Here is a 12375-nt window from a genome sequence, read left to right as displayed (position 1 = left end):
ATAGACAGCCAGAAATTGAGGAAGGGGGAGAAAGGTAGGAGAGACACCTGCAGACCTGCTTCACCTCTTGTAAAGGTTCCCCCTGCAGGTGGGGGTTAGAGGCTTGAACCTGGGTCTTTGCGCACTGTAACATATGCATTCAACCAGGTGTGCCACCACCCAGATCCTTCTTTTTAAATTTTTTTTAAGAGTAAATTTTTATCCCTTTGAAATATCTTACTGGACCTCTTTAAGATAAAGCAGAAATGAATTTTCACTTATTTAATTTTTTTCCAGTCCCTAAAGTGCACTGTATCCTTTAAGTTAGGTTAGCAAAAATTTTGTATTTTGTAAAAAGTGTTACCTAGAATGCGAATTTCAGATAGTTTAAAAGACAGTTTGCTTTTTTGAATTTTCTATCAGGTATTCTTAACCTTTAGAAAGAGGTATGCTTTTCAGAGAATATCCTAAATTTTTCACATTCTTATAGACAAACAATTTCAGAAAAGCTTTTTAATGAAAGGTTCAAATAGATTCAAACACATAGTTCATGATTTCCCCCATTCTGACATTTAAATTTCTCAAGAGTATGCTAACTTAAACTTGTATATCCTAACAACCTTGTTTCATTTATCTACTTGAAGTTGACTTTTATGTACTAGGTTTTACTAAACTGAATATGTTAAAAGGACTGTTAAAGGCATTTCTTAAAAAAAAAACACATTGACTAAAATATTATATTTCAATACCTGTCTTGAATTAAGTGGTTAGTCTGAGGCTGACATTTTGGGCTGGATCATTCTTTGAGTGGAGAGGGGCTGTGTCCAGTGAAGAGCAGAATGTTTTGTGGCAGTCCTGGATTGTCCACTAGATATGAATGGCACTTCTATGTCATCACGCCTGGGCCCTACTACTTCAGACCAAAATGTCTCCGGAGGATATACCAGATGCCCATGGAGAGAGTGGTGGGTGACAAAATGGACATAGTTGAGAACTACTAAAGTACGCTATTTTTGTGTATCAACGAAATTGAAGATTCTACTATAAAAGTCTCAGTCCTAACTTTTAGAAAGGAGGCATATGTTTTAAAATGAAAATAAGTGGAAACAAAACATTCCTGCTGGGAAGACATATTTTGAAAAATGACTAGATTGAGATTGTAACTATGACCCAGTCAGTCTCTGTACAGCAAGATCTGATTCCAGCTGAACCTCTGCTAATTTCAAAGCAATATCTCTGTAAAGGGCACCACGCACTTTTTGGTCTGTCACCCAGGTTTGCTTCTTTTCTCTCTGAAGCTCTTCTCTGAATAGATGGAAGTTTTGCTCTCTGCCTAATAAAGCTGCCACATCACGACTTTTGTCTGTGCTTGATTTATCCCTCTGCTCCAAGTTGCTTCTAACCTCACCTAAGGCAGAAGTAACAGAATGAAACGTAAACAATTCCTTGTCCAGAGCAGATGCCAAATGATCAATTGGGCAACCTTCACTTGCAAATTTTAGGTTTTCGATCAAATAGTCTATAGGGAGAAATGAGATCAGGTCATGAAGGCACTGGAGCAAAACTGTTTGGTTCCTAGAAAAAAAGAAATCATAATATTATACAAACAGGGATATTGTGGCATGGCTGTAGACAACATATTGCAGTAATCAACATTCAGTAACGCATGTAATCACTGATGGAATTCAATCTAAAGCGATCTAATATATAGATTTTTACCAGAGCATCGCTCAGTTCTTCTTTATGGTGGTGTGAGGGATGAACCTGGTACTTTGGAGCCTCAGGCATGAGTTTCTTTGCAGAACCATTATGTTATTTATCCGTGCCCTCTAATATACATCTTACGTCAAGTTGGTTAATAATAATCAAATTGCTTCCTGATTTAAGATTTTTCTGAATAATCATGTCAATATTGTTCTTCTAAAGTTTGTGAGGAAGTAAATGGAAATCTTAAAAGAAATTACAGGCACTAGTCAACTAAAACAATAGCCAAACCAAAACAAATATAAAATTTAAACAAATCTTCAGTTTGTAGATGAATTTACTTGTCCATGTGGGCCACATCAGACAAGGATTCCGACATGCCCCACACAGCACAGAACACTACAGTGAGGGTCTCTGTTGGACCACATGTTCGCCACATATCCACGCAGCATTTTTTTCTGGACCAACTCCAATTTAATGTACATTACCTTGAATAGACTATTAAAATCCCTTGAAATGGTGTTCTTTGTTGCCAGTTGAAGATTGTCCCATAGAAACTCCCTGACCTTTTGCAAAAGTAAATTTCTTGAAATTCTTTGACCATTTCACATTTCATGTTATCCAAGAGCCATGTCTTCATTGAATTCAGGGCATAGGTGGGTGACGTGATTTGAAAACAGGTTTGGTGCAAGGCAGCAAGAAGTGCAAAGAGATCTTCCACATGTTCTACAAGAAAAACACATTGCAACCTCTGTTGTTAAAAACTTGGCCAACTATCAAATAAAGTTCTTATTTGATTAGGCATATGATTTTAAAAAGTACTAACAAAAATTACCTATAGGTTCCTTCTTTAGAACTGTCACTAGGTATTTCCCACTTGAAAGATCTTCTAGACTAAAAGAAATCCTGCCACACTGAATAAAATCATTTTCACAACGGTAACCACATTTTCTCTTCTTAATTTTTAGCAGCACAATGCAACAAAAATTATTAAATACTAAGAGGGGTGGAAGAGATGTCACAGCAGTAATTGCATATACACACTCTTTCTCAGAGGGTTGTTTGCAAACAAAATTTTGCTCTTCCTCACTATCAACAGTCAACTTGATCCTTTTTGCCTCTGTTGTTGTGTCACTTGGCACTGAGGGTTGAGCTGGCAAAGAACGTGTCCTTAACTTGATCACCTTGTTTTGACATTTAATAAGTTGAAAGTTAGAGCTGTGGTCTTGAGTCATTAACAGTGACAATGTCATATGATTCAGGGATCTGGAAAAAGAGAACAACAAAAAAGCCAGAGTTCTGTTTACAACAGCATTCTTAAAAATCAAACAAACAAAACAACAAAACAGCATTTTAACTATCAAATTAAGAAAACAAAGCAAAAACTATAACAGAAAATTAAGCTTAACAAAAAAACTTTTGGTGGTGGGAATGGTGTTTATGTACACTCCTAGTAAAATGTAGTCATATACATCACTAGTTAATATGAGAGGGGGAAAATTAATTGTATGTCTCGAAGTTTTTCAAAACACAAACAGTCTTTTCTCAATATATGCAGTGTAATTGATATGCAGACTCTCTCAAAAGCCTAGACCAAGTAGATCAGAAGCAACCAATAGCACAGCTATACAAGATACTGGGTACTGTACAGCAAACCCTAACAAAAGGACTTTTCAAAGTTAACCCAATTACCAAATAATGTGATGATAACATTAACTATCGATTGTCTTTTTGAACCCTAAGACAGCAGGAACCTCACATCTCCACTATAGAGCCCCTACTTCCCCCAGTCCTGGAACCCTTGGATAGGGTCCACTTTCCCGTATGCCTCTCCCAATCCATATCAAATAATATTGCATCTGCCGATCACAACCTAACCAACACAACGATTGCCACCTCAACATGCTTCACTTCAGACTGTGTCCAGAGACACTTCACATGTGGAATGACAACCCTTCAGCTTCATTACTCAGGTGAGACCTTTCCTTTCATAGTATACTCTCATTCCATCTCAGGTGGTTCACTTTCTAACAAAGTCCCAAAACCTAGATATACACCAGTTTCTGTGAGAGAGAGCATATGTTCACACGTATCCGTAAACTATGCAAAATATATACCTGAAAGCAGAAGTACACTAGAGTTTGCAGTGAGTAGCCCCCTAACACTTCCTCTCCACTATTCCAAGCTTTGGGTCCATGATTGCTCAACAACTTGTTTGGCTTCGTATGTTAACTCTCTTTTCAGTCACCAGGTTCCAGATGTCATCAGGATGCCGGCCAGGCTTCCCTGGACTGAAGACCCCACCAATGTGTTCTGGAGCTCTGCTTCCCCAGAGGCCCACCCTACTAGGGAAAGAGAGAGGCAGACTGGGAGTATGGACCGACCACTCAACGCCCATGTTCAGCGGGGAAGCAATGACAGAAGCCAGACCTTCTACCTTCTGCAACCCACAATAACCCTGGGTCCATGCTCCCAGAGGGATAGAGAATGGGAAAGCTATCAGGGGAGGGGGTGGGATATTGAGAATGGGTGGTGGGAATTGTGTGGAATTGTACCCCTCCTACCCTATGGTTTTGTTAATTAATACTTTCTTAAATAAAAAATAATAAAATTAAAAAAAAATTAAAGACATTTTATTTTTTTAAGATTTATCTTCCATTCTTTTGCCCAGAGCTGCTCATCTCTGGCTTATGGGGATGTTTGGGCCTGAACCTGGGGTCTCTAAGTCTCCATCATACATTAAAACCCATTGTATTAATGACTATGCTATTTTCCTGGGCCAATCGAACACATTTGTAAAGCTCTTGTAGTACCACTTTTTTTTGAAAGAGGAAAGTAATGCAATTATGTTGGATTTTAGGAAAACTAATGTTTTAAGAGACAAGAACAGGAAAATGCCTAAGTTTTATTTTTAAGACAGAAGTCCCCCATTCTTCTTAATTATGGGGAAAAATCATTTTGAAAGCACGAGGCTCTCCGTTTGAACCACAGCACCATAGGGGCACCGTGGATAGCATGAGGTGTTTTGTTTAATTCTTAAGCACTAAAAATTGCATTTTGGACTTCACTAAATGACTTGAATAAAACCTACCTATTTTTGCCTCAGCAATGATGTTTTAGGTATAATAATATATTTGTTAAAAATAATGAGAAAGCAAACCAGACCACCACCCTGGCTTAAGGATGGTCAAGGATCAAAGGCAGGATTTCATGCATCCAAGGCCAGGGCTCTGCCATGTGCTACATCAAGCTCAAATATTAGAAGGGTTTTTATCTTCATTATATTCTTGGGCTGGCAAATTAGGTCATCTGGAAAGTGTGCCTACTTTGTCATGCATACTACCCAGGTTTGGGCCCAGCCCCTACCACACTGAAAGAAGCTTTGATACTGTGGTATCTTTCCCTCTTATTTTGTGTATTTTACTTTACTGATCTCACTCATAAGTGTTTCTATCTGAGAAAGTCATCATGACGCAGTGAAGCACAGCTGACAACAACCACCACCACAAAGTAAACTGTATTATACTTCTGTTGGGTAGCACTGCTGTGGAGTATCACAACGTTAGCATACTAGTTAGTGTTCACTTACAGCTGCAAAAATGTGGTTTTCACTCCAACAACCAAACTATCGTCCATTACACGATACCAGATCTTCTCTACTATCTGCTCTGAAAGTTGAAAGTTGTCTGGCTGGTTTTCAGTGAAGTATGTATACACAGGGCGTTCTTCTTCACCACAAAATGTCACAAGATGTTCCTTACAGAAAAATATGTTGAAATGATTAAATACTAAAAAGGTAGCAAATGTAGCAAAGCTGAAAAAAATCATGTAAATTACTATCTGGCCAGGCCTTTGGCTTGCATCTTTTAAATTACCATCTACAACAGACTTCATTATATATAACTCACCAAAGTAAAAAGTTCTAAAATTTGGCTTAAAAGCATGCTCTGATTAGGAACAAGATGGGCTATATCTAGCACAGCCAGCAGAAATACAAACAAGGAGTGCATTCTGACAAAAAGTCTGAAAATATGAGTCCCAGGTGAGCTGAAAACAATTCAATTTATTGGTGGCTTAAACTAAACCTGTGAGTATAAGCTTCTGTATGAATAAAATCAATTAAATTATCTTTGGATCACTGGTTGGCTGTTGTTAAAACTTTTACTCATAAATTCTAGGCCATGCTCACTCATTTCTACACACACACACACACACACACAAGAGAGAGAGAGAGATTTATAATATCAGAAATAGGGAGAGGAAGAATTATAGTAATATATAACACACTGAACGCTTACCATATGCCAGGCACTGTTCTAAATGCAATTCTTTTATCACTTATGTTAAAGCTTCACAATAAGCCTGGTACCCCAAGTCTGTAGTAGGATTATTGCCTGCATTTAACAGATAAGGTAAAGCAGGCACAGGGAGGTTAAGAATCTTGCCCAAGGCCACAGAGTTACCAAGTGGCAGGGTTGGAGCTTGAACCAAAGCAGAATGGTTCCAGAGTCCGTGTTGCATCCTAACCATTCTTCTCTACACTGTCTCTCTATAAGGTAATTACTGAAAAATGATTTGGACTCTTGCTTTATAGTCGAAGTCTTGAAGAATCTGATACTTCTGTCAGTATCTTTCTATGTTGAGACAGCTTATTCATCTGAAACCTATAGAAATTGACACTGACCGCCAGGACTGCTTTGAAAATTAGCCATGCACAGGAACAAGAATAGCGCTTAGGACTATTATTTAAGACATCGATTTAACATTTCTTCTCCTTTTCCAGTACTGGAAAATTGTTGGGATGAGGTAGAGGAGGAGAAAGGGAGACCTGAAACAATGAGTTTCATTAGGTTTCCAGGAAATTAGGATAGTAACATGGAAATGAAACACTGTGCTTTTGTTAACATTAACAGAAATCATGATTTGGAACCAAATCATTTTTTTAAATTTATTTTTATTCTTGCCTTTTTTAAAAAAACTTTTAAAAATATTTTTATTTATTTTCCCTTTTCTTGCCCTTGTTTTTTAATTGTTGTTATAGTTATTTTTGTTATTGATGTCGTGATTGTTAGATAGGACAGAGAGAAATGGAGAGAGGAGGGGAAGACAGAGAGGGGGAAAGACACCTGCAGACCTGCTTCACTGCCTGTAAAACGACTCCCCTGCAGGCAGGGAGCCAGGGCTTGAACTGGGATCCTTATTTCAGTACATGCGCTTCGAGCCACATGTGTTTAACCCACTGTGCTACCGCCTGACTCCCTTTTTTTTCTTTTTAAACTTTATTTATTTATTTATTTTTAATATTTATTCCCTTTTGGTGCCCATGTTGTTTTATTGTAGTAATTATTGATGTCGTCGTTGTTGGACAGGACAGAGAGAAATAGAGAAAGGAGGGGGAAGACAGAGAGGGGGAAAGAAAGACAGACACCTGCAGACCTGCTTCACCACCTGTGAAACGACTCCCCTGCAGGTGGGGAGCCAGGGGCTCGAACCGGGATCCTTGTGCCGGTCCTTGAGCTTTGCGCCACCTGCGCTTAACCTGCTGCGCTACCGCCTGACTCCCTAAACTTTATTTATTTTATCTGATAGAACAGAGAGAAATTAAGAGGAGGAGACAGAGAGGGAGAGAAAGACAGAGAGACATCTGCAGCACTGCTTCACCACTCCTGAAGCTTCCCCCTTGCAGGAGACCAGGGGCTTGACCCTGGGTCCTTGTGCATGGTAATACACGCACTAACCAGGTATGCAACCACCTGGGCCCCAGGCCCAAATCTTCATATGACAAGACTAAAACACAGACACAGAAAAAGGGGAACATTACAAGAATGGCAAATCTCAAAGGGGTCCAGGTTAAAGAACTAAATGACTCAAGGGAAGAAAATATAGCACTGAGTTTCTCTCTTGATCTTAGTCAAAAGGCCAAGAAGCAATCATTAAGTTTCGCTATGTCCAGCTTTCCCTTAACTTATCTAATTTTGCTATGCCGTGCATATCTCTTACATAACTAATGTGCATAAACACTATGCACATTAGTCTTTCTCTTTATGGAACATACACGTTATTTCTTATGAAGTTGAAATAGTTTTTATTTACTTTCTCCACTATCAAAGTGGCATAAGTAACTGCAAACTACAAGAGGCTCTTATGATGGCCAACCACAAGAAAATGATATAAAGCACATATAAGGGCTAAAAGAGCGTAACAACTTAGGGTTATTAAGTGGAGGAATAAATATCCTTAGAGGGTAATTAGGTGGTGATACATTCAGTTGAACACACACATTACCACACACAAGGACCTGGGTTCAAGCCCCTGGTCCCCACCTGAAGGAGGGAAGTTTCACAAGCAGTGAAGCATTACTGCAGATGTCTCTCTTTCTCTCTCCCTATCTCCCCTCCTCCTCTCAATTTCTCTCTGTCCTATCAAATAGTTTTATAAATGTGTTCAAAAAAGTACATATGTATCCTAAGAAATGAACAATACACTGAAAGAATATTGCTCTAGGGGCCAAGTGGTGGAGAACCTGGTTCAGCACACACATTACAGTGTACAAGGACCTGGGTTCAAGACCCCGGTCCCTACCTGCAGGGGGAAAGCTTTGCAAGTGGTGAAGCAGTGTTGCAGGTGTCTCTCTGTCTCTCTCTCCCTAACTATCTCCCACCCCCCTTTCCCTCTCAATTTCTGGTGGTCTCTATCCAATAAAGAAATATAATTTTTTAAAAAAACTTAAAAAAAAGAATATTGTTCTAGTGACAAAATAATGGCATTATCAAAAGATTAAATAATGCTCTCTATTCTGTTTAAGAGATCAGAAATACAAAATTCACTTAGATGTGATTTCTCATTTTTTGACGAAAGCCCTGCTCAGCTCTGGCTTACGGTGGTGTGGGGGATTGAACCTGGGATTTAGGAACCTCAGGCATGAGGGTCTCTTTGCATAATTATTATGCTCTCTATCCCCACCCCTTAGATATGATTTCTATTCAACTATATAAATAAAAATTTAATAGCTAAATCTTTTTTAAACAAAAGGGTTTTTCTCAGACTCTTGAAAACTGAAATTTATTTATTTTTTATTTATAAAAAGGAAACACTGGCAAAAACCATAGGATAAGAGGGGTACAACTCCACACAATTCCCACCACCAGAACTCTGTATCTCATCCCCTCCCGATAGCTTTCCTATTCCTTATCCCCCTGGGAATATGGACCATGACATTTATTATTATTATTATTTACTTTTTTGATCTTTCTTTTTTTAACTGGTGAACTGAGATTTTAACACTCTACATATTAGTATACAATTTTAAATTATTGGCTCCTTAACCAAATTATTTTTCAGCATCATAAAAGTACACTGTTATAATCCTTGCCATTTTTATTCTTGATCCACTAAAAAGCTGTTTCTAATACATTTTAATATTCCAATTTAAATAACTTTCAGTAGCTTATATATCTTAAAATTCACAAATGACAAAATGGTCGCATGATCAATTTTACCTCCTCTTCAGCTGAGGTACTATCATCTTTTCCTTGAATCAGGTTTATTAAAGCTTTGTAAGATTTTGAAATCATTTTTTCCTTGAGCAAGATATGCTTCTGTAATTCCTGACTACAGATCAATCCAACCTATAACACAGAAAGAAAAAACATTGCCAGAGACATAACTTCCAATGAAAACATGGCATTAATTCAGAAAATATTTTCTCCAAATTAATTCACTTCTACAGGAAAGCAGGTAATACTTTTTATTGTTATTATTTATTTATTAATGAAATGGATAGGAGAAGAGAGAAAGAATCAGACATCACTCTGGTACATGTGCTGCAGGGATCAAACTCAGGACTTCATACTTGAGAGTCCAACATTTCATCCACTGCACAGCCTCCCGGACCAAGCAGGTAATACTCCTGAAAGCAAAACTATTCCAGTTATCAGTTTTAAGCCTCTGATTTTAAATGATGTTATTTTTTCCAAAGGAAAATGACACAGTAAATAACAACAATCAAATCTATGTATGAAATGATAGATTGCGAAAGTTATTAGTTATCTGTTTCACCACTGAATTAAGTGATCAATATCAATATTAATATGAAAAGTCCAATGAATATGAATAAAAATCAAGGTCTGCCAAAACGAAACTTTTTCTTGTTGATGAGATAATGTCTGCTTCAAAAACAGCATCCACAAGAGCAAAGACATCAGCATGACTAAAAATTGTCACTTTTAATTTGATGCTGTTTGAAATCCTCTGTTCATATGACCTCTATAGCACAGATTTAAAGATACTACCTGACAGTCTCCCAGCTGTCATGAATTAATATTTTTGTGCTAATAAGCTCACTGTTAGGGTCAGCTTTAACTTCAGAAAAAGAAATTTGGCTCTGAACTGGATAAAAAGCAATCCATTCCTTTTATCATACCGATAATAGATGTCAACACCAGGATAAAACATTCATCATTTACATTTAGCAACTGAAAATAAAAAGAGTTGTAGCATTGAACTGATAGAAGCTGCTTCATTTCAGATGGATAATTATGAGTGTTTAAGCATTAATCTAACTTTCAATGTAACATTTTCCCCTAGATTTTAAAAAATGAAAGGCATCTTGGTTTGGGATTTCTTTAAAATTATGTATTAGGCCTGGAAAACTCTTTTATCAACAAGTACAAGTTGGGAAGTGAAGACTGATTATATCTTATTTCACTTCATTATCAATATTTTAAATGTCTAGGTAATATTTCATTTCCCCACCTCCCCCCTGTAAAACTTCATCTGTTGACCTAGTTCTGTAGGTATTACATCATTCATTATAGGAGTGACTTGAGCCTGTGTCCACAGATGGTAGAGAGCCAAAACTGAGATTGCTGGAGGACTAGGAAGTGAGAGAAAGGAAACAAGGGAACCCTCAAAAATGATTATTGGGGGGAGTCAGGCGGTAGCCCAGTGGGTTAATCGCTCGAGCGATTTTATATATGTATATGTATACACACACACACACACACACACACACACACACACACACTGCACAGCATTCAATGGTTGGCATTATTATATTCCTAATGATGGATATTTAGGTTTAGATCGAATTTTGTTGTTTGTAAATACTTCACAGACATTCCATTAAAATCAGCTTTTCTTATATGTTTAAGTATAACCCAAATATAACCCTAGTACATATTTTTAGAAGTGTAGTTGGAACAGCAAAATGATTTCTGCAAGCCAATTTTTTTTCTTTTAAATTGTATGTATTTGTCTTGGCACCAGAACATCTTTTTTTAAAAAAATTTTTTATTAGTATCTTTACTTATTTATTGGATAGTGACAGCCGGAAATCCAAAGGGAGCGGGGAGACAGAGAGGGAGAGAAACAGAGAGACACCTACAACACTGCCTCACCACTCCCAAAGCTCTCCAGGGGCTCAAACCCCTGTCCTTGCACATTGTAACATGTAACATTGTAACATGATCCATTGGGATGCATTGGATCGACCTTCCCGTGGTGCATCCCGTGAGTACCCATTCATTGGGGAAACCGACGATCCTTCCTAGCCGACTGAATCCACATGGATCCCAGTCACTTTCAAAGCCAGCAACAAGCAGCTCCTGACAGCTTTCAACCTGACGCTGTTGACTGGCTACGGAAGGGCAAACGCTAGAAGAAGTAACATGTGCACTCAACCAGGTGCGCCACCACCTGACCCTGCAAGTCACATTTCAATAAACATAACAATTTTCCTCTAAGAAGGCTGGGTCACTTTATACTTTCAATAATCCTATTTTAGAACATGTATTTATAGTAAAGAAATTTATCCTCTGTCATATCACAACTGTTCCTCCCACAATTTATGGTTTTTATTTTACTTTGTTCGCTGCACAAAAGTTTTAAAACGTAGTCAATCTTTTCCGCTATGGTCTTATGATCATTATAATGTTTTATTTACCTACTATTCACATTCATTATAATATGTGTTCAATAAGCATTTAGTGAATTCATCTTAATAATTAAAACAGCTGCAAAGGGCCTGCTATGTGCATATACTTACTTTCTGGTCCTTTACGGAAATAAATTGGCAGAGAGAGAGAGGAGAATAAAACTGAAATAACACCACAAAGAAACAAACAGACAAATCTGAAAGGAGGAACACTTGACCTGGCCTCCTCTTGAGTGCCTTGGGGGGGGGGGGCATTATTCTAGACAAAAAGACCAATGAGACACACAGTAATCAAATGCACATGTAAACTTTTGAAAAACAGAAGCCATATAAACATTTTTGTGACAACTGGAGATATCTGAATATGAACCAATGTGTAAATAAAATACAAAGATTAGTAATTTGGGGCCAGGTGGTGGCGCACCTGGTTGAGTGCACATGTTACAATGCACAAGTACCCAGTCCCCAGTCCCCGGTCCCCAGCAGCAGGGGGAAAGCTTCCCAAGTGGTGAACCAGGGCTGCAGGTATTTCTCTGTCTCTCTCTCTCCCTCCCCCTCAGCTTCTGGCTAACTCTATCCAATAAATAAAGGGATTAAAAAATTAAGAAAATGTAAAAATAAAAATATATATAAACTCAAAAGAAAAGAAAGTGTGTTTGAAAAAGATTAGTAATTTTCAGGAGCCGGGTGGTGGCACAGCAGGCTAAGTGCACACTGCGGAAAGAGCAAGGATCAGCATAAGGATCTCAGTTTGAGCC

The 12375-nt window shown here is 38.0% G+C and overlaps 1 protein-coding gene across 3 annotated transcripts in view; it reads right to left on the bottom strand.

Annotated features, from left to right (window-relative positions):
* Positions 1 to 647: 647 nt before the first annotated feature.
* FANCB (FA complementation group B) overlaps positions 648 to 12375 on the bottom strand; it is a 30565-nt gene continuing 18837 nt past the window's right edge. For all 3 annotated transcript variants that reach the window (XM_060183022.1, XM_060183020.1, XM_060183021.1), the window contains 5 exons: positions 9183 to 9311; positions 5273 to 5439; positions 2519 to 2949; positions 2172 to 2409; positions 648 to 1554 (listed from right to left, as the gene is read on the bottom strand). In XM_060183022.1, the coding sequence (XP_060039005.1) occupies positions 1143 to 1554; positions 2172 to 2409; positions 2519 to 2949; positions 5273 to 5439; positions 9183 to 9311 (1377 nt within the window). In that variant the 3' untranslated portion in view covers positions 648 to 1142. The remainder of the gene's footprint in view (positions 1555 to 2171; positions 2410 to 2518; positions 2950 to 5272; positions 5440 to 9182; positions 9312 to 12375) is intronic.

This window comes from Erinaceus europaeus, chromosome X (assembly GCF_950295315.1).
Source record: "Erinaceus europaeus chromosome X, mEriEur2.1, whole genome shotgun sequence".
In the NCBI taxonomy this organism is placed as follows: Eukaryota; Metazoa; Chordata; class Mammalia; order Eulipotyphla; family Erinaceidae; genus Erinaceus; species Erinaceus europaeus.
The sequence above is the reverse complement of the archived record's forward strand: the minus strand, read 5'-3'. Positions and strand labels throughout refer to the sequence as shown.